At 39.2% G+C, this 26,484-nt stretch overlaps 5 protein-coding genes across 6 annotated transcripts; 2 read left to right on the top strand and 3 right to left on the bottom strand.

Annotated features, from left to right (window-relative positions):
- Window positions 1-78: 78 nt before the first annotated feature.
- On the bottom strand, window positions 79-4,677 carry mfsd1l (major facilitator superfamily domain containing 1-like). Its single transcript, XM_087793250.1, has 13 exons — window positions 4,479-4,677; window positions 4,000-4,100; window positions 3,704-3,813; window positions 3,590-3,645; window positions 3,376-3,519; window positions 3,149-3,307; window positions 2,101-2,216; window positions 1,930-2,030; window positions 1,753-1,864; window positions 1,537-1,674; window positions 1,274-1,413; window positions 1,095-1,206; window positions 79-775 (listed from the first exon to the last, which is right to left on the bottom strand). Exons 1-13 carry the CDS (start codon window positions 4,498-4,500, stop codon window positions 632-634), a joined length of 1,455 nt encoding a protein of 484 aa, XP_087649376.1. The 5' UTR covers window positions 4,501-4,677; the 3' UTR covers window positions 79-631.
- A 1,109-nt stretch (window positions 4,678-5,786) lies between these two features.
- eme2 (essential meiotic structure-specific endonuclease subunit 2) lies at window positions 5,787-9,059 on the top strand. Of its 2 annotated transcripts, none has more exons than XM_087794219.1 (8): window positions 5,787-6,195; window positions 6,411-6,532; window positions 6,592-6,687; window positions 6,748-6,872; window positions 6,937-7,015; window positions 7,079-7,194; window positions 7,274-7,466; window positions 8,786-9,059. In XM_087794219.1, exons 1-8 carry the CDS (start codon window positions 5,811-5,813, stop codon window positions 8,939-8,941), a joined length of 1,272 nt encoding a protein of 423 aa, XP_087650345.1. In that variant the 5' UTR covers window positions 5,787-5,810; the 3' UTR covers window positions 8,942-9,059. The 2 variants fall into 2 exon arrangements, with proteins under 2 accessions (XP_087650345.1, XP_087650344.1); XM_087794218.1 differs by having other exon boundaries at window positions 6,589-6,687.
- An 88-nt stretch (window positions 9,060-9,147) lies between these two features.
- LOC148077554 (SPRY domain-containing SOCS box protein 3-like) lies at window positions 9,148-14,132 on the bottom strand. The gene is made up of 7 exons (XM_087794217.1): window positions 13,978-14,132; window positions 12,871-12,988; window positions 12,442-12,601; window positions 11,088-11,275; window positions 10,913-11,015; window positions 10,725-10,850; window positions 9,148-9,983 (listed from the first exon to the last, which is right to left on the bottom strand). Exons 1-7 carry the CDS (start codon window positions 14,016-14,018, stop codon window positions 9,490-9,492), a joined length of 1,230 nt encoding a protein of 409 aa, XP_087650343.1. The 5' UTR covers window positions 14,019-14,132; the 3' UTR covers window positions 9,148-9,489.
- A 1,269-nt stretch (window positions 14,133-15,401) lies between these two features.
- On the top strand, window positions 15,402-17,866 carry nubp2 (nucleotide binding protein 2 (MinD homolog, E. coli)). Its single transcript, XM_087794215.1, has 7 exons — window positions 15,402-15,475; window positions 15,851-15,966; window positions 16,318-16,516; window positions 16,990-17,144; window positions 17,216-17,326; window positions 17,398-17,467; window positions 17,681-17,866. The coding sequence occupies exons 1-7, from the start codon at window positions 15,460-15,462 to the stop codon at window positions 17,815-17,817; spliced, it is 804 nt and encodes a 267-aa protein (XP_087650341.1). The 5' UTR covers window positions 15,402-15,459; the 3' UTR covers window positions 17,818-17,866.
- A 205-nt stretch (window positions 17,867-18,071) lies between these two features.
- On the bottom strand, window positions 18,072-23,695 carry atp6v0cb (ATPase H+ transporting V0 subunit cb). Its single transcript, XM_087794216.1, has 3 exons — window positions 23,460-23,695; window positions 20,035-20,218; window positions 18,072-19,594 (listed from the first exon to the last, which is right to left on the bottom strand). The coding sequence occupies exons 1-3, from the start codon at window positions 23,530-23,532 to the stop codon at window positions 19,390-19,392; spliced, it is 462 nt and encodes a 153-aa protein (XP_087650342.1). The 5' UTR covers window positions 23,533-23,695; the 3' UTR covers window positions 18,072-19,389.
- Window positions 23,696-26,484: the final 2,789 nt, after the last annotated feature.

The following is a 26,484-nucleotide window of genomic DNA, read 5'->3' as shown; positions in this document are numbered from 1 at the left end:
TTCAAAAAACCAACAATGGTAACATGAGAATCTCCTGTCACTAAATCCTACAACTACCATTCCCATAAAAACAAATACTCTCATTTATATTCTTTATTTAATAAAAGAGGAGTCGAAACAACAATAAAATGTTCTCCTGTGCAACCAGGTATAAAATAATTCTGCAAAAATGTTATCAGAGAACGACAAATTCTTATCCAGTTAAAGTAATTTGCATCAGCCAGACGTAATAAAACTAGAGTAAAACAGACGTACACACATCAGGAGACAATAAACTGACCGATTTAGAAATATCATTTCTTAAAACTTGATCATAAAACGTTTATAACGTAATAAAAGGCACCAACACAGGTTGAATCAGAATATTCCTCACAGTGAAATACAGTCACTGTGTTTGTTTAGTTTTAGGTGTCAGAATGTAACAAATAAAAAGGTAGTCATAGATTGATGTAACAATTTAGAGTCTTCGTCCACATCATCAAGTATCAAACCAACATAAATGTCATCAACGTCATCAATCATTCCTTTCAAATCATTCCCTTAAAATCAGTCTTGATACAATTCTGTAACAGAATAAAATCTGTTTCTGCTCAGTAATAGTGTTGTGTTAAGGTGTAATTAAAAAAAATCCCTATGAATTAATGGGACGTGGCCCTACTGTCACACCATCATCCTCATCCTCATTCTCTTCTACCTCTGCAGGGTTTAAAGGCTCTCTGTCAGCGTCGGCCTCCGCTTGTTGAGAGCGTTTGGTGGTCTTGTTCAAGGTCCCGCCCTGAAATACAGCAAAAATGTGGCTTTACTAACACTAATAAACCATTTGTATAACTTAAAAAATGGCTTTTTAACCAGCTTTAATCCACAAGCTCTACCAGGATTTTAAACTTTGCTATATTAATAATTTGCAGAAATTAATCGAATTATCTTGTCATAATACATTATCAATTCTTGTTTTTCTAACCAGGTATGGGTTTTATAATTGTGTTTGTTAGCTTTTCAAAGTTTGAATTCTGAGTAAAACACATACAAAGACATTTCCTTCTTCTTCTAATGATGAATCCCAATCATAATACAGAAGATGAACAATCTCTCACCTGTCTGTGGTCCACAATGTTGAGCACGATGGAGACGACGATGCAGCAGATGGTGTTGGCCAACATGAAGATCATCATCCTCTGCCACCGCCAGAGTGGAATCTTACTCTCGCTAGAACAGAACCAACGGAAAAATCAGTGGAATGTTGGAGCGTCACATGTATGGAAGAGGCGCTCACTCATTTTTAGTTCCCAGAATCTGACCCACTACCAGATTGGACACCCCGATGCCGATCATCTGGACAGAGGTAGCGAGACCCATGGCAGTTCCAATGGTCGCTTGAGATACCACCAGAGGAATGGACGGCCACATGCTTGCCTGAAGACACGTTCAGAGAAGAGAGAGAAGATCTTAACCATCAGTAATCTCAATCTCTTTCTACTGTCTAAAGGTTTTTGATGAATTTGTGACATTTGTTTAGCACGTGGAGCCATCACTCACAGCAGCAAAGGAGTAGGTTATCCCCAGCCAAAGTGTTGAGACCAGAGGAGGGACGAAAGTGAAGGCCAGGAGACCGAAGACAGGCAGCGTCAGGACAGCACAGGCCACAGCGAACACGCCTCGCATGCCCACATTATCCTGAAACAAACAAGCAAACAGTTGACTTTTGACGTTTGTTTTTTATTCTTTGTAAGCTCTTGCATGTTAAGAACTCACAATGAGAATACCGATGATGGCAGAAAGAACAAGTGAGCAGTCGTAGACCGCCCCCGTGATGTAGGACGCCTCCTTCTGAGAGTAACCCTCGTACTTGTCTTGAATAAACTTGCTGTAGAGAAACATCATCACCTGGTCATTATCGACTAGGTCGAGTTAGTGAAGTGTCTTCCTAACCTGGCGTCAGCGATGAAGGGGAAGATGCCGTTATAAAAGAACATGATGGTGAAAACCAGCAGCCAGTATCTTGTGGAGAGCAGCTTCACATCCTGAATCCTCTGCACGGACACACGAGTGAGTCACGGGTCAGTCTGGAGGAACACGTCGAAAGACAGAACCGAAACATACAACTTTGCGAGATCCCTCTTGAATGGCACCGTCGAGCCCCAGTTGCTTCATTCCAACTTTGTCCAACGAACTGACGATTATTGCAGAAGTGAAGCTGATCACACACAAAATCACACCTGGAGAAAAAAAACAACACAATGATTTGGTTTAAGAATGACACAAAGACCTGCAAGTAAAGTACTGCATACTTAATACAAAAAGAAAAGAAAATGAGTTAATATTTAAGTTAGGAGCTCTTGTAAGTTGTAGATGTTTAATTTTAGGAGAATAGATATGGTTTTGTTTGTAAAATATAAATCGAAGGAATATCAAACTGAAATAATTTCACCATACATCATAGTTAGCAGTCAGTTTATTCTTAATCACTTCATAGGCAAACTCCATATTTTCTACATTTGATCGAATACGTTTAACTGCAACAAGAACTATTTCTACTAGACTAGAAGATTTTAAGATTTGTTAAACCGAATAGGACTTCTTGACTGATTATACATTAGTCATTTAAGCCTTTTTTTTAAAACATAATTTAATATATGTGCAGCAATATTTTACTTGTGTTGTAATTTCATAGGGACTAAAATATATTATTTTATAGACTTTACTGCCACCACAAAAACATCCTATGATGCGTTTACAACACTGGCAATAAAACTTTTCGATTCAGATTTAACCGTTGAGTTATTCCTTTATTGTCTTTTATTGTCTTTCACTGATTCAAGTGTCCATTGAAAATGACTGTTTAATCCTCTGTTTGAATTCCGATTCGATTTTGACCTCTTTAACAACCACTCAAATAGGAATCAGTTCAAAAGAAGATAAGAGCGAGGGGGTCAAACACAAACAGTAAGTTGAAGGGTCATGACAGCATCACATAAAGTGAATAAAGAATTATTTTTATTTTTATTGTAAGAGTTTACACAATATGAAATGTCAAATAACCAAAAAACAATAGATTGTTTCGATCTCAACAAATTAATTTAATTATTTCGATTCTACAAAAAAATATTGTTTTTTAAGGAGAGAAACCTGAATGTGTTTCCGCACTTACCGCCCCAAAGTGTCCACTGCATACCGAATCTTTCTTCAAACTTCTGCGTGAGGAAGAAGTTCAGGACTGAGCCCAGGCGGGAGAACGCCAGGGTGACACCGAAGGCTAGAGCAAGCTCCTTCCCTTTAAACCAGAAGGATGTGATTCTGTTCTGAACAACTAAAGTGGAAAAAAGAGAGGATCACCAGCAGCTCTCATCGATAAAAGATGTTCGTCTTGAATCTCACTGGTGAGAGAGCCGTTGCCTGATCCAAACAGAAGTCGCCCTGTGAGCATGAGAGGCAGCAGGTAGGGGGTTCCTCTGAAGTGCGAGCCCAGTGCAAACAGGGACGACCCCAAAACGCACAAGAAGGAGAACAGAAAGACCCCAACTGTACAGAGAAGGAAAGAAATATCAGTCACACTTTTTCAAGATTGTGTTGGAAAAACAAAAAAACTTACATCGATTTCCTAACTTGTCAATCAGGAATCCGGCTAGAATCACCACGACTGCATTCCTGCGGTGACAGAACCATCAGGACATCAGCTGATGTTTGAACATCAACATATACTTACGTCCAAGCGTAGATGGCGTAGAGTAGATTGTACTCCTGAGGAGTCATTCCCAAGCCCTCCACACAGTCCGCTGTCCCATTGATCACCGTCTTGTTGGAACAAGTCAGATTCTGAAACGATTACCAGAAGAAAATCAGACTTTGAATGAGAAACAATTATGACATGCACTAGTTGTGACCCTAAAAAACAAGGAATAAGTCGAACATAGAAAGTATGCAACTATATAATATCAATAACCGACTCCAAGACAAAACATCACCACTGGAGAAAGAACTTTGTGACATTTTACTTCTCACCCCTTGGAACTGATCTTGCAAAACACTTGGGATGTCAAAGCAGAAATAGGAGCCAAACGTCAGGAGGCAGTTGAAAAACAGCACCAAGAAGCGATAATAATCTGGAACAGGAGAAAAATAACAATTATTTAGACACTGAGTAGAAGTGAGCTATTTATAAACAAAGACTTGGAAATAAATTAAATCAGTTTTGAGACACTGGTTAACTTAAAAGTGTGTGTTTTCCCATTCATCACATACCGTTTGTGTTATCTATCAAACCGATATATTACATTATAATGGCGAACAAGATATTTTTCATTTAACATTAGCTGATACTTTAGCTATTGAGCAACAGTGCAAATGCTCAGTCAGCTGTAAGCCACTTCCCCACTTGTCAACAAGACTGGACGGATTCTACAATTTCAATTTCAGTTACAAATAGATTTTAGTAGTCGGAGAAGAGAATAAAAAAAAAAGAAACACAAATATGAACTGACCTTTCTCTGCAGGCTGAGCCATGTTCGCTGTGGAGAATAATAATAGTATGAAGAAGGATTTATCTCATTCTACCAGAGAGCTACACAAACCGAGCTAACTGTGACATGACACTTCTTTAACTTCAGTCATCGATGTGACGATGAGAAACATCCGCTGAAGCTGCGAACACAGCAGTTCAGACACTGAAGTCTGTTTCACTGCGATTGTTTGTGTGGCGACACAAGGCAGCTCCGCACTGCCGCTCAGCGGCCGGAGGTGTATACTACAAGAAAATAGTTGTTTACTAATGTTCATTTTAGGATTGTTTAAAATATACTTGTCGAAAGGTTATCCAACACAAACGTAAAAAATACAAAAAAATATATAGTGAATATATGATAATTATATAGTTAACGCCCTGTTGTAGCTGTGGTACAGTATCAGCATAATCAAATATTATTTTTCATAGGAGTCTAAACCTATGCATTTTTCAACTTTTTCATCTCTTTATTTCAAGTCTTACAACATTATTGGTAGATCTTTGAAAAGTCCCTTTGAAATTCCTGAAAAAACAATATATCTACACTGATAAATACGATATTCCAAAACATTACATTAAGTATATGATTTTCATTTTGATTTCTAATACGCTTCCTTAGATTTGTGTGCCTTATAATTTCTATTTAATTTTTAAGTAACGCTCTACATGGCGAAAATTTGGAGTATTATACTCGTGTTCACATTTAAAGTGTGTTACCTTATGAAGCTGTTTCAGAATATACCTTATTTTGAAGTTATTTAACGTAATAATGAAATTGTAAACTTAAAAAAATGTCACTGTAACCACTTCTGGATATAAGCTTTTATTTAAAAACTTTTAAACAACAGGCCTTACACTAGCTAAATGCTTGTTAACAATAAGAAATATCAAACCAATAATAACAAATAAACACAAATAGACTTCCGTTTATCTTGTTCACAATAAAGTGTTAGAGTGTGTTTTTTACGTTACAATTTCGATATACAAGTCGCAAAAATCGTTAATAGTAAATCATCTTTGGATTTAATTTAACATTATCTATTTGCTTATAAATATTTGTAATTTATATTTAAATGTCAAATAAACAATTTAAATTGTTCTTTGCGATATATAAATATGTTCGTCCTCAATCCCCCTTTTTTTTGTCAATATTATATATGTAAACATTATTAATAACAGGCTAGTTTTGATGTTTATTCATTTGTCCATAAAATCATTTTAGGTAACGCGTTTGTCCCTCGGCGGACACCGTCACGTAAACACAACAACGTCACATGTCTCTTTGTATTCTGGTCTGTACGTTCTTTAAATCATGTCTGCAGTCACTGTCCGTCAGATAAAGACGTGGGAGGTTTCTGACTCTGAGGGTGAGGCTGACAAAACCTCACATTTAGCGGAGGAAGAGAAGCTCGAGGACTCGAACACAAGCAGCCAAACATCGAGTCTCTGCGCCCCGACACCCGCCGGGTCACGGACCCCCAGCCCGGCTAAGAAACGACGGACGAAGGAGGAGATCGAGGAGGACCGAGAGCGAGCCAGACACAGGAGGGAGGCCCGGGAGAAGCAGCGAGACGCCAAAGCCAAGCAGAAGGAGGAGAGAAGACAGGAGGTCCAGAGGAGGAAGCGAGCAGCAGATGCAGTGAAGAGCCTGAAGCCTGAGAACCTCCTCAAGAGTCTGACTGTCTGCGTGGATCCAGGTGCGTCAACAAGGACCTGGTCCAACTCCTGATAAAGAAACAGACTGTGAGCTCTGGGTTTAAAGAGAGATTGTTCAGGAGAGAGGAATTATCAGTAGCTGACCCAGATCCTGGCCCGCCACCTGTCAGTGCATGTGTGCTCTCTGACCTCTGACCCTCGCTCTAGCGACACACCTTGACCGCTCTTATGAATTAAATGTTTTTTTTGTTTTTAGCTCTTTTGCAATACGAGGGCTCAGATCTTCTCCTGGACACCCTCGGCAGTCTGGACTGGAGATGTTGCATCGACGGTCAGCAGATCCCTCACAGCATCACCTGGACCAGAGAGTTACTTCAGGTAACCTCACGCCCACATCTACGGTTCCTTCTCTTCACCGAGCTTTCTTCCAAGAGCAGGTGGACGGTGGTGAGGAGGGGAGGGTTGAGGAGGAGCAGGTGCTGCAGGTGCTGATGCTCACGGACTTCTTGGACGTGGTGGTGTCGGTCAAGAAGGTGAGTGACACGGCTTTGTGTTCGAGTCGGCGGTGAAGATGGAGGTTTCTGCCGCTGCAGATGTTGGACAGAGAAGAGGACGAGATGGAGGGAGGTGCCTTCCTCGGGCCTCTGCTGGAGGTGTTGAACCGTGACGCCGAGAAGGAGGTGACCTTGTTGGTGATGGATTCTCAGGCCGGTTATTGGTAAGAGTTATTAGTTATACTTCCTAATATCTGGTGAGTAGCAGTTCCTCTGTGTGACCACCAGGGTGAAAGCTTTTGGTGGATATGGACGAAATAAATCCCTACAGTCATCCCTGGGAATTAAGCATCTGGACATTGAGGAGGTTCATTCTTTGGGTTTTTTCTCACCTTCATTTAACCTTTTTAAACCACTTGCTTTCTTCCAGGTTCTTGTGTACCTGCAGCTCAACAAAAACATATCCATGGTGTTCCTGGAGGACTGGCAGGAAGTGACTGACCATGTGTGCTCCGTCACTAAGGCCTTGTCAAAACGCCCCATGAAGTAGGCCGCTAGTAACACCCACACCTTCAGAACCTCCCGGTCTCTTGTCTTAGTCACGGCTCGTTTCAACGCCCTTCAGAATGATGACCTCGGAGAACTCGGAGCTCCCTTTCTGTGTGGACGGGTCGTGGGCGAGTGGAGCTCGGGTCGAGAAGGACGGCTCCGGACTCATCCAGGTGTGGAGCAGACAGATCCAGCAGCTGAACCGGGTCAGTCCGGCTGTGGCCGCCACAGTGAGCGAGGCGTACCCCTCGCCTCAGCTGCTGCTGCAGGTACAGTCGCTTCTTCGTTTTTAATTATTTTCTTTGTAATAACATATTGTTTTGTTAGATAATAGTAAGAATTTATGATGATTCATATTATTGTCATTTTCTTGCCACACACTATCATGTGTCTGTAAAGACAAGATGTGTTATTGTTGTACTTGCATAGATTATCCATGACAAGTGCAATTCTGCACAGTAAGGTTGTGTATTCTGGCAATACCATATGTATCATAATATACTGCAATACTGTAGAAACAAGGATATATTTGTAGTATTGTAACCGCTTTCATTTGTTTTCAAACCAACATTTTAACTAAATATCAGCTTTAAAAAGCTTCCGGAGTCCACTGTATCTGCTCGTCCTCAGTCCCCGCTGGAATCTCGTGTGATTTCATTGCTCGCTTAGCTGCGGAGAACATAATGGCTGCTCACATCTAGCAGCCGGAAGTTTAATCGCAACAAAAATGAATAAACTCCCTGAATAATTGCATATTATTGTAAATACAAAAGTTTTAATTTTTTTATTTGGAACATGCTTTATTGAAATATAAACCATAAAATAAAGATGATTTAAATAAAATGTGATTTAAAAGCCAAAAATAAATTTAAAAAAATCAAGAAGTCAAGAAGTGTGATCATAGATCCACTGCTGTTGAATATTGATAAAGTATTGCTGGAAGAAAATGACAATATATCAGTGTATCACTATTTTTCATTTCATATCAATTTGTTTTTTGTAGAGAGCGAGGAAACACACTTCTTGACTCATGGATGTAGTTTATTTCATTCATTAGTTTGTTGTCATTTGAAATAAGCTCCTTGGCAGAGGTATGCCGATTCTCAGTGCTTTTCTATTTCGTTAGTATCCACCAACCCTAAATAGTTCACCCTACAGATAAACAAATATTGAGTTATTTTATTACAGCGGAAATTCAAAACCATGTATGAAGCTAATGTGCTAATGCAATAACATTGAAAGTAACGTTTTCTTTTTTTTTAAAGATAAGCAACAGATAAAACTTGATTTAGTGAAATTGTTCTGGGGGAAAAGAAAAAGAAAGATGGATACATATTTTGGTTATCTTGTTAAATTATATCACAGGATCCTTCAGGAAATGTTTAAAGATTTTAAGATAAATACTTGAATTTCTGCTATGCTGTTGTTTCACAGCTAGATAATAAAAGGTATTAAATAAAATCCACCTGTATCTATATTTCTATACAGAATAATTCATCCATATGAGACAGATTTCATGTGTTTTGATGCAGACCTTAGTTAGACTGTAAGTAATAATAAAATAGTGACTTCCTGTTCACACCTGCAGGCGTACCAGAGTTTGCAGTTGGAGGCGGAGAAGAGGGGTTTGTTGGCTTCCCTGACGGTGAAGAGCGAAGGCAGAGAGAGAAGAATTGGACCTGAAATATCCTCCAGGGTTTACCGATGCTTCACAGCACAGAACCCACAGCTGGTTCTGGACTAAAGAAGATATTTGACGACTAATATTTAGCCAGGAAAGAACATCAGGTCCGTGCAAGAATCACAAAATGAAAAAAAAAATCATGACAATATTTAAAAAATATAATAAAGTTTATTTTTTTATGAAACATGTCTCATTGATGTGAAAATATTACAAATTAATGGAAACACAGAGCCCATGCATTTATTCATATTTTTATTTATAAAGATTTAAAGTTTATAAAATACAAAAAAGCTTTTGTGCAAAAATATTGCCAGTAAAGGTTAAAAAAAGGAGGAGAAAGCTGAGTTTAGCGTTAAAAACCTTGAGTTATAACCACCGTATGATACTAGACTCCTTTTTCTCTATAGTCGCAAATAGTTGTTTTGTTTTTGCTTTCATTCGATGGCCACGTGCCCTGAAGAAGATCCCATTTCCTGACCTAAACAAGAGTCCGATGGAGTCTCCTTCATTTGGTATCATGAGTGACTTCAGCTCTGCCTCAAATAAATCCCACAGCAGCTTAGTGGCAGCAGTCCAGGAGTGTGATCGCTCAAAGACGTCCCTGTGAGTCAAGCCCAGCGGCCTCTCTTGCATTGATGGTCATCCGACTCAGAGGACCAGCCATCGTAGTCGGTGTTGGGAGGAGTGGGGGGGCGGTGGATGGTGCAGGGTAGCGACTGGGTCGACGGTTCGCAGGTACACTCAGAATCAGGGACGGGACTCTGGTGGGGACTTGGGGAAATGCAGGCACTGGTGGGGGTCACGTCATCACCCTGACCTTCCACAACGCAATCCACCGGCTGGTCCTCGCCTTCAGGCTCACTCTTGAGAGAGAAGAACCAGCTGAGTTCCAAGCGAAGGCGAGAGTGCAGGCCAGGCGGCAGGTCCAGGGCCGACAGCAGGTCTGGACAGCGTGGCAGCGTTTGCCGGAGCTTAGCGGCGCACAGGTACTGGAGGGAGGTGGCCGTGTAGCAGGAGCGGATCACCTTCATGCTGCTCTTAGCGGCTGTCGAGCAAATCATGGGGTAGAACTTCTTGTTCCTCGGCTGGATTAGAGCGACACCTGGAACACAAGCGTGTTGTTCTTAATATCGACAGACAGACAGACAGACAGACAGACAGACAGACAGACAGACAGATAGGTTGGAATGGAACAGATTTGAGTTTAAATCCCCTTCAAAGTGAGTCTGGATAATCTGATTTATGATTTGATGGGTTTATAAGGTTTCATGATCTTCAATAAAACCTCAAATCATTTTGAAACTAAGAGTGCCACCTACTGATATCTGAAAATGATGACACTAGCATGAACCACTACAGTTGACCTATTTTGGGTTTTTGTACTCAGTGAATTAAAAAAAAAAGATCATCTTTTACATCATAGTTCAGTATGAATGTGTATTTTTTTAAGTTGCCGGTTCGCTTCCAGGTCAGGAGGGAGTCAACCTTTTGACCTTTCTGTGTGGAGATTGAAAAAACATACTTAGGTTTATTGGGAATGAGTGAGTGTATGAGTGAGTGAATGGTTGTATGTCTTTGTGTGTCTAGCGTCCTGTCCAGAGTGTCCCCCGCCTCTCACCCGAAGAAACTGGGATAGGCTCCAGCCCCCCCCCCCCCCCAAAAATGTAAAATGTAATTATTATTGTGATTCAGTGGTGTTTTTGTGATGTTTTTTTGCTCCGTCATAAATATTTTTTTATCTGCATTCGATAACAAAAAGACAGCAACAATGTAGGAGCAGTAGCAACAGCTACAAATTATACTTTGTTTATCCAACACAACATGGCCGTCAGAGGGAACATACCTAAGAAGTGCTGGTTCTTGTAGAAGGTCAAAGTTCCACGCCAGGTGTCAAAGTGCAGTCCTATGATCGAGCCCTGACCAAACCGTGAGGACAATTTGATCTTGTCTCCTTTGTGTTGAAGAAAACCTGGAAAAAAAGACGTTTAATTGTAAAGTGTGGAAAAAACGGGGGTTCCGGTCTGAACAAACCTGTGTATGAGAGCCCCCAACTCTCCTCATCCAGGCCCAGCAGGCTGCCAAAGCTGTACTTGAGCTTCTCCAGGTTCACATCAGACGTTCCCATCCCGATCATCTGGACAAACAGCAGCCATCATTGGTTGGAGGAGACCACAGCTTCAGTTTGGTCTATGTGATTTCAACCCACCATGTCGGTTCCGTAGACGGGCGAGGTCATCTTCACCTCCCAGAAATGTTGGCCCTCTGTGAGCTCCTTGGTTCCTCGGACGGCCGCTGTGCCACAGCTGTAGTCGGAGTGGAAACTGACCTTCTGGTCTCCACTGCTGAGGAACGCTCCAGGGGACATGTTGCCTTCGTCCCACACCCAGTCCAAACCTGAACACATCATTCCTTCAGATTCAAGACAACAAAACTCAAGTACCTTAGATTTTTTTTGTTCATATTCAGTGGACTTTTACTCTTTGGTAAATGCCACGTCACCTTTGTCTGTCCATGTTAAAATAAAATATATAAATTGCTGCTTTTGACATTTTAACCTTTTTGGTACATGTTTCATGAGAAAGTTTGAAAGCATGAAAATGTGTTAATAGGTTTAAAAAAACAGAAACAGTTAAGTTGTTACATTTTTTAAATCATGTTCAATGCCATTATATATTATAATCATTATAATAATAATCATTATATATTATAAATCTGAACTTTTAAGTAATTTATTTTTACCAATAATGTGGAAAGGGTCCTTCAAACCTATTTATTTTAAACTATATCTTTTGAAGCCATTTCTTTTGTTAATTTTGGTTAATTATTTTAATATTCATGCTATATACAGTATTTTTATCAGGTTTTTTGCACTCTAACAACTCACAATCCCTTGCGGGAGCTCCCACAACGTTTTATACGATAGTTTTTATTGGTTTAACCATGTTGCTCTTGTCTTGATCAACGTGTTATGGCTTGTTTTCATTTCTGTTTTTTAAGTACGTTTTGGCTATCAAGCATTTGTTAAAGTATTTCAGCTAATTTTGGGACAAATAGTGTTTAAATTGTGCTGTTGCTATTGTTAATCATTCTGTTATTAGTGTGTAATTAGTGCTGTGACTAATGTTTTGTGTTTCTTTGAGGTATATTCTTCACCTTTTTCAAGAGTGTTGGCATTTAAAGTTAGAAGGTAAGATTATGTTTTACTTCTATTGTAGTTAAGGGTTGAGGATTTTCATAGAAATAATGCTATGATTCCGCTGAACTCTGATAAATAACTCTACAATTATCCTTTTTATACTTTAAATTAGAATATGTATATTAACCTCAATCAATAAATAAATTCATTCCTTATTTATTGTAATTAAATTTATCGTATTAATGCTGAGCAAAAGGACAATGAGTGCCTAATGAAAACTAACTAAGTAATACACACGTAAATAAATAGTTTATTAAAGGTGATATTTGTTCTCTGTTTTAAAGAGTTTCCTGTTTATTTGTTCACCAGTAACGTTAAGAAGATTTACTTAATTCACTTAATTTTCTAAAGTAATAAATGTTACCATTATCGTCCTCTCGACCATGACCGAGGACCTGGACAAGAGATCTGTGGTCTTCAAGTGACATGGCCTCCGGTGTCAGGGGCTCTGTATCGGGCGACGCCACCAATTCGGGAAGCCAATCGGAATTCAAGGAGCATTCTTCAGATCCGTGCTTATCACTCTGGCGGAGACAAACGTCATCACTTCATGGTCAGCGTAACTGATATTCGGAGGATACATAGTTTCTGTGGCTGGCCGAGGTCACACGTGAACACGAGCACCTTCAATTCCAAAAATACTAGACCTACTTCCCTTAACAACCTGCTCGTCAGCGTCTTTCCTGACGCAGCAGGATCACTTACACATGCCTGATCCGAGGCGCCCTCACGTGCTTGTGCAGACTTCACTCACGATGAATTCATGATCAAGATTCCTCTCATCTGATCTCACCTGCGCTGGGATCGTGCCGTCCCACTCCTCTGTGTCGGAGTTCTGGACCGGTTCTTCCTCCTCCAGCGTCTCGGGCCACGCCAGAAAGCGAGCTCGGCCTCCTCTCTTCATGACAGCTCTGCGAACAGATACACCTGCTGACCTTCTTGGCTTAGACGCACGAGACCATGTGCTCGCTTATCCTGCCAAGTCAGGCAAGTATTGCACCTTATGCCTCTTACATCGGCATCGCTTTGAGATTCAATACATGCCCGAAAGCTCTTTCTTTGATACTGTTCAAGGTTACCAACACAACTTTACCAAAGGTTACCAAATCTTTCTAATTTTCTTGAATTCCACATCTATATTTAGGTCAAACAACATCTTCAAGCATCTCCTTACCAGTGGTTGATGAATTGCTCTTGGAAACCTACCTCTACTTGCCCTAAAAGTCACACATGCAACCTTTTACACAATCAATCAGCCACACAACAACATTAGTCACTCTGTGTGTGTGACAAGCCTGCACTTTATTTTTCTTAAAACAAGAAGCTGATGACCTCACAACCCTCACTGTTTACTTTATCTCTAGTTAAATCCAGTTTTTCTCACATGAGAATAATCCTCACACTGGTTATTGCTTTTTCAGTTTCAGTAAATAGGAAAACTCTGGAAAGGACTTTGCCCTTTTGCCCGGAATGTATTGAAAAGTGAAGGAACGTTCTGTGTTTGTTTTGTTTTTCTGCATTGACAGAATCATTTCTGGGTCACTCTTGTTCATAGCATGTTTAACTTAATAGAACTCATGGAAACAGCAGCTGGTGGCTTCTTTACAAGCAGGTGCAGTAGATGACTGCCAATAACTAGATAGTTTAGTCTCGCTTTAAGTGGGCCTTACCCCAATTACTGTATCATCTGGACACTTCTGTCAAGACTAGCCGTCTGTCACTCAATACATAGCAGCAACATCCACCATTTAAACGTTTGATAAATTAAAACACATTTGCAATAACAAGTATGTTCGACTACAGATCTACAGGAAAATATTTGTATTTAAAATATCCTTGTGTTTCTTCTGTTGTATTAAAAAAAAAAAAGCTTCAAATCAAACAGAGGTTTTTGACTCACCTTTCCGGAGAATCATACAGGTTCGTCTCGCAGTGGCTCATCGGAACACCAGAGTGCTGGAATATATGTGCCGGTGTGACAGGTGCTCGGTGCACTCTGTCCCACTTCTGCCCCGACAGACTGTAAACACGTCTTCGACATGCCTTCAGCGGAGCTTATTGGATCCGGCCTGTGCTGGAGGAGGGTTTATGATAATGTACTCTGTTACCTGGAGCCAAGTAAGGCAGCTCTGCAGAGTAGTTACTTTCATATGTGTATATTTAAATACTCTTTTTGGATCTTCTTGTAAATGTAGTAAATGTTTTTCACATGTCATAATCATAAGCCTTTTAACCTTTGTTAACATACTCTATCTTTAAGGAGACAACACCTTTGTTTTCTACATGTTTGTACTTTTCATTGTAATACTTTTAAGTGTCCATTCCAGTTTGTCCCTCTTGAAGAAAAGGCCATATTTCTGGTTAATCTTGCTTAAGTAGGGAAAGGTTAAACTTGCAACACTTGAGGCAGTTTGTGGTGGATGTTAAATGACCTCAGGTCCTAAAATGTTTCCTCTTATAGCGTCATTCAAGTAAGATTATTTTTTAATTATTTTTCTTCAGGTATAACTGCAGCGAGTTATTTTTGTTATATATTAATTACAATGAAGCTGTTTTGTCACAGGAACCTCTGTTTATGTAACAGAAAAATAATAAAATCTGCACCCTTGGATTTGCAAAAGATTTTGATGCATATTTTTGGGGTGTTATGATGGTTAAAAATATCTTTTTAATGCTTCTTAAAATGGTCATTTTCGTTTTAGAAGGAACAAAGCACTTCATTCACAAACCTCTTATCCAAAACACCCTCTGTTTTTGTTTGTTTTTCATCTCACTTTCCTGAGAGACAGATGTTTCGCAATCCAAATGAGGACATTCTTGCAATTTCTTTGGCACAAGTGTTACTGGGGTCATGTTGAAGTCAAAGACAGACCAGAGCTGCATGTTTTGTTTCCAACCGTCTCTGCTTTTGTTTATCTTCATGTATTGTAGTGATCTATTCATCCTCCTTGTCCTCAATACGCCTCAATCTAGTTTATGGTCTCTGGCATAGTTCTATGTGAAACAACACCTCCAGAGAAAGGAGTAGTCTGTTTTGAAAACTCGTGTCTTATCTCTGGCGCCAACTAGTGTTTAACATTTGGGATTACACTTAAAATTTTCCCTTTTTTTTTTTTAAACATATTCAGTCATTCTTCCTGCTGAAACCATTGTATCCAGATTAAGGTTTTTTTTTTTTTTTTAAATGAAAAATGAAAACGTGTAACCATTAATGTTATTTTATCAACCCGCCGCGACATGTATAACTTCATTGGTTACTTCAGAAAGTAGGCGGTACTTGTGTTCTATTTCGAGTACGTGATTGGCCACTGTTTGTTGCCACATCCCGGAAGTATCTGACGAATAACTGCGTGCCTGAACGTAGCTTCAAGATTCAAGAAGTATGGACCAAAACAATGGTATGTGTGAACAAATGTGCTTTTTTTAAAATGACGTTATTTTAGTTTAATGCTACAAAAAGAGAAACATCCTGAATGCACTCTTATCGATGAACAAGAAACCAAGTGACTCTCAGAAGTATATTGTTGTTTTAAAAATAGATATATTTACATCACTTCACCACAGTCAGTGTTTGAACGATCTGTTATTTTATTGTATAACTACGTCTAGAAACAGTTGCATTTCATCAGCTCGTTGTTGCTCTGCCACACATGTTTCTTGATCTACTTGTGAAGTTGATAAAACAAGTAGGACTGAGTGACGTCAGAAGGTTTTTATTATTCTATATCACTTTTGGTTTGAAGAAGTAATTGATCTTGTTTGTGTGTTTGCAGAAGGCAGTCTTGCCCTCGTGCGACATGTAGTGCTGGTTCTGTCCGGGAAAGGTGGAGTGGGCAAGAGCACCATCACCACTGAGCTGGCTCTGGCCCTCAAGCATGCTGGCAAGAAGGTGAGAAGGACCAACGTGATTTAAGTTTGAAATATAACTACTCAACTGAATTGTATTAAAAGTCAAAGAACATTTTCAAGTAAAAATAAAGTGACTTTTTTGCCTTTTCTACTTTATTTTTGCTTAGTCATCATGAGTATTTTTTTTTTACTTTTAAGTGTTTGCTACTCCATGACAGCAAACAAGTTCAACCCCAGATGTAGGTTAAAATGTTGCATTCTCTCGCAGTATAAAATGGGGTAACTTTAAAAAAAATCGAGTGTATATACAGTATATATAAAATTGCTGCTATATGTGTTCATCATTTGGGAAGAATAAAGCCAATAATAATAATAATGTTCTATTTCTCAGGTTGGCATCCTGGACGTAGACCTGTGTGGTCCAAGTATTCCCAGAATGCTGAACGTGGGACGGCCGGATGTGCACCAGTGTGACTCGGGTTGGGTTCCGGTGTACACAGACGCGGAGAAACGTCTCGCTCTGATGTCCATCGGTTTCCTATTGGATGATCCAGACGAAGCTGTGGTGTGGAGAGGCCCCAAAAAAACAGGTAGAGAGTGCAACGCTTTAATGGAATATGGAGTATTATTTCTTGGCCTTGGCTGGGACTAGAATATGCTTTAAATCTTGCGTATTAGGTTTGACAGCCCTGATCTCCCAATGTCCACTAGGTGGCAGATAAAGAACACCATTATTTTTAAGTGTCACAAACTAGGACCCAAAAAAATATATAGGTAGAACGTGCATCAATTGAACTTCATAATTGGTGAACACACTTGGCTAACCATGCTGCATCTCGCACTAATAGTACCAGACGGGTATTTGGCCATCATTGACATTGTACAGTGTTTTTGCTTTATTTGTATGTGATGTATTATGTAAACTGTCTGCATCTTTGTTGAGGACTAGAGATGGAAAGTAGCCTTGTGCTAAATCTGGTGCAGCCATCTTTTTAATTTAACTGCCCATTGTCCTTTAAAATAAACTGAACTGAACTGTGTGTTTTACCCTCTCTTTCCACAGCCATGATCAGCCAGTTCGTGTCAGACGTGGCCTGGGGGGAGCTGGACGTGCTGCTGGTGGACACTCCACCGGGAACATCTGACGAGCATTTGGCTGTTGTGGAGAACCTCAAGAAACAGAAAGTAGATGGAGCTGTTTTGGTCACCACGCCTCAGGTTATATACACTCGGCTTATCTCCAAAACCGGTGGATAACTCTTAAAGCAAACGCGCCTCTGTGACTTCAGGCCGTGTCGACAGGGGATGTGAGGAGAGAGATCACTTTCTGCAAGAAGACGGGAGTGAAGATTCTGGGTATCATCGAGAACATGAGTGGCTTTGTGTGCCCACATTGCTCAGTGAGTTCATCATTTATTTAATTTCATTAAAGTAAACGTGTTTAATAAAAGTCCCTTCCTTTTTTTTTTAGGAGTGCAGCAACATATTCTCCAAAGGCGGCGGTGAAGAGTTGGCCAAACTCACAGGATCCCCTTTCCTCGGTGAGCGTTCACTTGCAGTGTCAGCCTTCAGACGCTAGGTGTCGTAGTACACCTCATAAGCAAGTACACCAAAAGGACAAACAGTGGAGCGTGAGAGATGCGCAGTGTTTTATTTGGTGTCAACGAATTTAAACGTATCCTATTTGTGTCATCTCTCGCTGAATCATTACTTTTGGCATTTTTCTTTAATTTGCGTCTTTTCTGTTATTTCAGGCTCTGTGCCCTTGGATCCTCTACTCACCGCCAGCATAGAAGAAGGCAAAGACTTTTTACAATCATTCCCAGACAGCGCCACATACGGCTCCATCAGCAGTATTACCCAGAGTCTAATGGAGAAATTATCTATATAACATTAATCATGTACCTTCCATTTTTTAAATATTAAATGGTGAACTATAATCTACACGTGTTTTCATTCATCACTACAAACCATTTGATTTGAATGTTCTGAGTGTGAAAATGTTGGAGACTGTGTTAATTTGATTGAATATGGTCAAATCAAATCTTTAATTACGTAGTATTAAATGTGACAAACTGGCTGTAATAAGAACCCCTTGTTCAAGTGTAGAGGAAATCGATCAAGTAAAGAATGAATGTGGGCTACTACAGGTCACTGGTTTAGTTTATTATGACATTAGTTTAAGATAATCACTTTGTTGGATACTCTTAGTTAAAAGTCAACTGAACACGCAACAATTGCAATCGAACACCAACTCCGTTCAAAAGGTCTCTAAATTGAGTTTGTCTGATCATTTGAACCATCTAACAGAGGTTGAAGTGCTCCTACTCATGCATGCGTTAGTTCAAATACATCAACTTAATGTTGAGACTTTAACATGTATGCAAACATAGGCCAAGATTTCTTCTAAAATATGAAATCTTAAAACATGAGTTCAGCCTTAAATCAGATAGGAGGGTGGTGTAAATCTTGAAATGATCTTGAGGATACATTTCTGTTCACCAAGTCGTCACATGTTTAATAAATCTAATAGTCAGGAAAAATGTGAAGTTCTCAATTCAAGTGAAAAGTCTTACACATTTGTTCCACTGTAACCTTCTGGATGACCTTGATACTCGTAAGCTTAAGGAATGGAGTATGACAACAGCACAGATGAGATGAGCATGAGATGATTTTTTGGGAAATTACACATGTGAGACCCAACACTGGGCACACACACCTTTAATGCAAACAGCAGTACTACAGGAAAAAACACTGAAGTTTGAGAATGTTCGCGTTATGATTAGAATACAGCTACACACACGCACACACGCACACACAACTCCCACTCCACCAGAAACGCACTAAAGGCAAATCTTAATTATTAAACCAAGAATTACATCCAGAGGAATTCCAACCACTTATCACAACGACCCCACGGTGCATTTAATCTATATAGATATCTATGTCTGTATATATGCATAATATATCCTGGGTAATTAAACTCTGCATGTCAACAGTTCAATGAACATTTTTCTGATATAAATAAAATGAAAAAAAGCCATAGTCCATAGACATGTGTTTACAAAGAGATCATCAAGATTAATGCAGACATTTTGTGAACTCCCAAACGCGTTTGAGAAAAAGCTGTGTGGCCCTTTGGTCAGCTCTCCTCGACCAGAGGCCCAGCTGCCTCAGCCGGCCTCAAGGCCCCAAATAAGTGGAGGGAGGAAGGAATCTTCATCATACGATTGAAACACACATACACGTCAGACAAATCACTACATTTACAAGATGACTATCAATTAGGACGACTGTACACATTAAGACCATATAATGGCGCCATTTTAAAGATTTTTTTTTTTTTCCTCCTGGTCTTTACTTTCTTTCATCTTGTGTTGCAGATTCTTCAATCATTTTCCATGTTACACCTTTTCCTCCAGCAGCAACATGATAGATCTCGTAGTGGAGCCGGTCTGGGCGTCTACTTTGTGGATAAAATGAGGGCAACGATGAGACCGTAGAGACCCAGGACTTCAGCGAAGATCAAGATGAGGATCATTCCCACAAAAAGCCTGGGCTGCTGCGCTGTGCCCCTGACACCAGCGTCTCCCACAATGCCGATAGCGAAGCCAGCTGCCAGCCCACTTAGGCCCACACTGAGCCCAGCTCCCAGGTGGAGGAAACTCCTGCACACAAAAACAAATGGAGACATGAGTCAGAAGTGAACCTGCATCCACATTTTTTACTTGCAATCATGCGCCCAGAAAGAAAACATTTAAGTTCTAAAGTAAAATAATCCAATATTCTTCTTAACGGTGATATACATTTTAAAGAGGTCCTTTCATTCTTAAAACTTATAAAAGCAAAAAAGTTTCTGAATAGGGAAAAGAGGGCATAGAAGGTAATCATTAATGAAAACAAACTGCATTTAATGTCAAACACAACAATGCTGGAAAGTGATTTACAATTATTTTTTTTTACTGAATGTTGAATGTGCAACATAAAAGCATTGTGGATGAAAGGGAAAAGCAATTTAGATCAGTGGAAGACACCATTACTTAAAAGACAGATCATGAGAGGGGCCAAAAGTTCAATAAAACATCAGCCAAGACAACACAGAACTCACTTGTAGAGAGTGACGGTCGGCGAAATGCTGTTGGCGATCAACACTGCTACTACCAGGCCGTAGATGGCGATAATACCCGCCATGACCACGGGGATGATTGACTTCATGATGAGTTCCGGCCTCATCACAGACATGGCAGCGATACCCGTCCCACTCTTAGCAGTGCCATAGGCTGCTCCCAGGGCTGTTAGGGGATGAAAAGGGTAGTTGAATGAGAACACAACAGAAGAATATGCACAAGCACACCATTGCAAAAGTGTGACCAAAGAGGAACCAGAAAGTAAGTTTTACTTCCTCATAAAAACCAGAATAACGCCAGTTGGGAATTTCTTATACATCATTTTCCACACTTCAATCACATGATCGTCTCATATGTTCAAAACCGCTCGTCTGCAAGTTTGTCCTTTTAGAGAAAATATTTCAGCTAATTGAACAAGCGGGTAAAGAATACAAAATCATTCTGCTACATCATTCTGAAGCAGAATGAGTGCACGAATGCTCCTACCCAGGTGCAAAACAAATAGACTCAGGGACTCATTCATCCCTCGGGCTATTAAATTGTACAATTCTGAGTTCGGGGGCAGGAGTGGAGTGAAAGTATCTGGATGTTCTGTTCCATGTTAGTCTTTGTATCTTTGTCTTTGTTGTTTTTTTTTTCCTTGACCTATGTCCTTTGTCTTTGTCTTTAGACTTAGATTGTGTCATCTTGTTCTTCCTCTTTATGTTCTTCTTATTTTATTTTTTATGTATTATTTTTTATTGTTTATGAAAAATTGCTGGCTATTGGTAAAAAACAATTTCCCAAAGGAGACCTCCTGAGGGATCAATAAAGTTTTACCTTACCTTACATCTGCTGTGGGCTTATCTGATAGTGACAAATAATACACTCGTCTAAATATAGAAACCAAATCCCTAATTACAGAGCAGAGTTTTAGATAAATCATGGACAGTCGTTTCATTCTTTATTGCAAGAAGATAAAAAAAGAGCCAGAAAAAATGTCATAGAACTGCCAACACTTTTCCGCATGTATAACTGGACCACATGACCTTCCAAAAGATTAAGTACATTGTTTAAACGAAAAGAGGGTCCAAACAAAGCCATGTGTTGTTCAATTACCAAGGGTCAACAGTTACAAACAAAGGGCATTTGTTCTTTTATCTTAGAAGATGCTGTTGACAGGATGTTGTTAATCCTGATTCTTTAAAGTCAACAAGTGAAAATGAAAAATTACTAATCATGTTTGTACAAAATCTAACCTATTGGAGTTATGTTAATTAAAAGCAGAATACCAAAAACGAACATTTTATCAACACTTTGATGATTGTTAAGTTGACAATTCTCTGCAGGCGGCTGGTGAAATCTAACATTTTTTTTTAAATACACAAGTCATTTGATGAAAAATTATATAGTAACATTAGTCTTCCAAGTAACAGTGTGTCATGAGAGAATGCCATTCAGTAAACTAAACACCATGACAGACTTGTGATTAAGAAAATAGGAACTTGATCTACAAAAAATGGTGTAAATATTTAATTGTCAGCTTTAAAGTATTGAGGCATCAGAGGAATAAGGCAAGATGCCAATTTTTCGGGACATTGGTAAGTTACTTTTAATGGTTTAATATTTGATGTGATGCGCTATGCAGCAGCAATGGTGATCAACCTCTCGGTATTAATCTTAATCCAGCAGATTAAAGAGAGCTTTTGCCGATTTCCTTCCCCCCTGTTCTTGTCGAAAATGGAATACATGGAATGTCCTTATGACGTCAAAGGAAGACAGTTCCAGCACCTGCTGATGATCTTGTCTGCAGCAAGTGTATTGCAATTTTGCCTAATGGATTGTGGGTAGATGAAGAAACAGTCAATGAATTTACACAACCCTGTTACTGTTAAAATATTACCACATTCAAGTTTTGATTTATCAATCCGTCAACAGCATGAATACCTGATGGCTGTCTGGAGCTCCAGGAACATTTGAGGAAAGAAGTGAACAATATGGCCAATGACACAGTAGTGGATTAAAAAATTACTTCATGGGAATATATTGATTTAAAGAACAGGAAACAAGAACAAAAGAAAATACAGCTTCCAATTTAGACCTAAAATTTAGACTCCATGCAAGAGAAAAACGAGTAAATAACTATATTCCTAGTAGAAACAAAATTACACTATATTATATTAAGGATAATTACATAAAAACTTCTTCTTTTTTTTAAAATAAGCTTTACCTTTATCTTTTTCTTAGTTAACACCGCCAATTCATAATTGATTAAGTGTATCAAGTCTAATTCACATAATGTTCAGCAAGTATTATTCATGTAGTACATTAAATAATAATCCATGACACATTCCCAAATATGTGGGAATAATAACTTATTTGTATATAAGTATATTTGAGTGTCAAATGTGTTGACTTGGCCATTTCAGAAGCCACATTTTTATACCATATAAAATACCGGTAAATCATAAGTACAGACTGCAGGACCAAGTCAGACGCTCATCATGTGATAATCATGTGACTTGCTGTCATCCCCTGGTACAATGAGGAAGTAAACCAGCTGACCACGAATTCCCATGGTTTGTAAAGTCAAAGATAAGCCAATTATACCTACAGAAATGATCAATTTAACCATGATTAATTTACAAAACTGAATTAGGAAAAGGCAGCAATCAATAATCTTCACCATCGGTTTCAACTCCACCGTCGTATTACGACGTATTACAAGTACATCTCGAGGATACTAAAACGCCATTATCACGACGTGATACAGAGATTTTAGTGAGGCTTTAATGACATCAATACATTCTTACGCCCTTACAGAAGCTAGTACACATACTCAACGCCCTGGCATGAAGTAGAAAAAAAAGCTGTTTTAAGCCATATTGAATAATTGAAAGGTGAACAATTAGCTGAAGTAAAACGACACGTCACTTAAGTAAGGTGGTTTCAAACCAATAACCATCCCAGCGATGGTCGCTCCATTACCCTCGCCTCCGGTTAAGTTAGCTTAAATGCAGCTAGTGCTAACAAGGGTATCAATAAAGCTTCATACAATACTTCCGCCATTCAGAAATGTTAAGGCAATTTAATACACATAGCTTAGCTAGGCTAGTCGCCCAGTTATGTAATGTTAACCGCCCTGTGTATACTTTAATACATGCCCTTTGAAATGTACTGATAAATACTAAATGCGCATTATTATTTTACTTGGTCAAGAAAACAGTTGATGACGCAATTGTATTAATGTCATACAACAAGGTCTTCGCTAACGCAGCTAAAGGTTAGCATTTAACCAAGCAACCGTCAACGTTTAGAAGCGTGTGGCGTTTGGTTAAAAAAGAAAACAATAACGTCAAAGATACTAAGTAAAACAAATAAAATACATTTCAAATCGTCTTAGTGAAAACAAATGCATCATATTTACCGCTGAACACCATGGCAGCGGAGGCACCCATCACTGCGAAGAATGGAGAGTATTCGGGGCTTTCGGACGACATTCTGCTTCGAGTAATATAAAAAATAAGCTAAATATACAAAATGAGTGTCAAAAAGTCGACCCGGAAAGAGCACTTCGCTACCTAGTGCTACCTAACTAGCAGTATAGTGGCGGAGTCACGACTCAACTGATAAATACCCGGCGCAGCAGCTCAAAATGGCGCAGCGGAAAATATCACCTGACTGGCCACACGGATGAAACCTATCAGGACTTGGTGTGGGGGTGGACACTATAAACCAAAGTTCATACATTCTATATTGCACCACTTAAAACGCGGGAACAAAACAATATCAATATTTTCTAAATGTATCGATTCAGGTTTGTTTAAATGTATCGTTTTTTGATTGAGGAATGCTTTCATTTTTTTGAAGGTCACCCCTATTATGGCGTCGTTTTGGAACGGTCCGCTGCAGGCTTCCCTTTGAAAGGAACTCATCCTTCTGATGGTGTATGGAATACGTTGAGTTTCCAGTTAGGTGAGGAAACATATCAAATATTAGGGAACAGTGGAGCAATGTTAGGAGGTTTGGAATTAAAGTGTAATTTGTTGATTTAGTAGTTTGGAGATTAAAAAGTAAAAAAATAAAATAAAATAAAATAAATCCTTGTGTGTTGTTTAAGAAGATACTGTTATCATATTAATGTGTGACATTTTATTAATTGTTCCTAATTCAGGATGATATATCGCATTAAGATTATTTTAGAGTCAAACATCTTATGCAAGCACAAAATGAGATGTGACTGTAAAATGGTTCCTTCCTCATTTGACCCCTTCTGTAAATACGAAGATAACCAAACAAAGTGCTAATGAGTTTTTTCCAGTCCTGTTAAATCAGACTTTACTGATCGTGGATGGAGCCCAGGACACATTTTATGAAGGTCAAAGTATTTTCACATTTGCCCATTAATGAGTTTTTTTTTTTTTTTTTAGTTAAGAGTCTTTCCTAATAAACACAGATCAGATTAATAATAACACCAAGAGACATCTTGAACGTACTTATATTTAAAAAATAACTATGTCTTACAGGGAGTTCTGATGGATATTCAATTAAAGTCTAGGGTATTACATTCAGTATTGACTTTAAGTTCCTCTTTACACAGGGCCTCCACCATCCTGCAGTAGTTTGCAGTGTGCTGTGACATGCAGCAGCGGTGGAGCATGCAAGTGACAGAATTTGTGCATGAGGGGGGGGGGCGAACTGAGAATCCCCTACTTCCACAGTTTTGCTTCTAGCAAGTGCAGCCACAGAGGAGGGGTCCGGAGCTGTAGAAAACCATTGGAGAGAGGAAGCGTGAGCAAGTGTGAGTCAGAGCCTGTGCAGCCTCCTCCTCCTTTTTCATCTTCCTGTCCCTCCATCCATCCTTCCACCCTTCCCCTGCATCACATGGTCCAGTCAGCAAAGTCCCCCTCCCCCTCGTACGGTTGTACACCGTATCACTCATGATGCATTTCTACAACAGCATCGCAGGCCTTGTGGTTTTTGGTTAGCTTGCCATGCTAAACACACAAGCATCTTAAATACTTTGGTCTTATCCAAGAAAAAACAGAAATCTATAATTGCAGATTCACGTCTTGTGTCAATAACCATTTCCACGGTGTCGCTTTATAGTGTAGCTGTAGCGTGTCCCCGAGTGCCTGATCATTTAATCGTGACCTCACAAGGTCACGTCTCATTCACGGCGTTTGAAATGTTCCATTGAAGAAATAGGAACTGTGAGACGTTCTCACGGGTGCATGATTCAGTATCTATTCTTGAACCGCAGTCTAACTCTACTGTATGGCAGGACTGTAGATGGACTTTAATATGGCAAAGACATGAACAAATTATTATATTAAATTCAATATAGATTAATGGATCTGAACCATTTTGATTAAATTTTAATCCATATGAAAATGTATGGCCAACAATATCTAAGAACGTGAATGATAAATACAAGTGGAAATATAGTTAAAAAGAATAACATTATTTTGAAGAAGCTTTTATTGTACTGTTCCCCGTCTTGCAATGAGGGGGGGTCGGGGGCTGGTCAAGGAGTTACCCATCTCAATGCAGTGTTAAAGACTTAAGCGTCTTACTCCTCGGGCTTGAAACCATGTTTTTCAAGAGATGCGCCAGACCAACACCCAAAGGAGCGGCTAAAAATAGAGCTGCATGTGCGATTATCTGAGTGTGAATCCTGAATGAAGAGCACACGCCTGGCAAGACGGAGTCACTGTAGCTTACTGTAAAGCAGGAATTACTCGCCCACTTAGCCAATGAAGTCGTCTTTCCTCCTCTGATGCATTAGATTATGATTCCCGCCGCAGACAGGATTCATTACTGGGTGCTTTATTTCAATCTGAAATCTAAACGGACATCAGCTGTGTGTCAGTGTGTTGTATACGCACCGCAAATATGTACATAGCTATGTTCACAGAACAAATGGCAGCAGTATTAAGTGATGCTCATCTTTCCATCATACAACTCAGATTAAATGTAAATATAAATGATAAGAGGTTGGAGTATTAAGGATGATAGATTGAATATTTTCAGTCTATATTTAAACTTGTTCTGCTCCATAATAATAATCAATAATAATGAATTATGTATTTTTAAGTCCCTTTGGCACTTGAAGTAACAATCAAAATACATTTGCTTTTTCCATATTAACTCTTAATAAAGCTTATTTAAACATCACGTTTTTAGTGCAATTATTTATTCACATCTATCTGTCTGTCTGTCTGTCTGTCTGTCTGTCTGTCTGTCTGTCTGTCTATCTATCTATCTATCTATCTATCTATCTATCTATCTATTTATCTATCTATCTATCAATCAGACCTGGCCAGATGCCTCAATGTAAACGCAGCATTATATTAAATTATGTTACAAAAATCATTAATATTTGCATGTTTTTATTGTATTATTTTTTAAATTAAACCTTTTTTGAAAATTAATAGTTATCACAACTCTCT

The sequence above is a fragment of the Callionymus lyra genome, chromosome 6 (assembly GCF_982586985.1).
Source record: "Callionymus lyra chromosome 6, fCalLyr1.hap1.1, whole genome shotgun sequence".
Classification (NCBI taxonomy): domain Eukaryota; kingdom Metazoa; phylum Chordata; class Actinopteri; order Syngnathiformes; family Callionymidae; genus Callionymus; species Callionymus lyra.
This window is presented reverse-complemented; position numbering and strand designations above follow the sequence as displayed.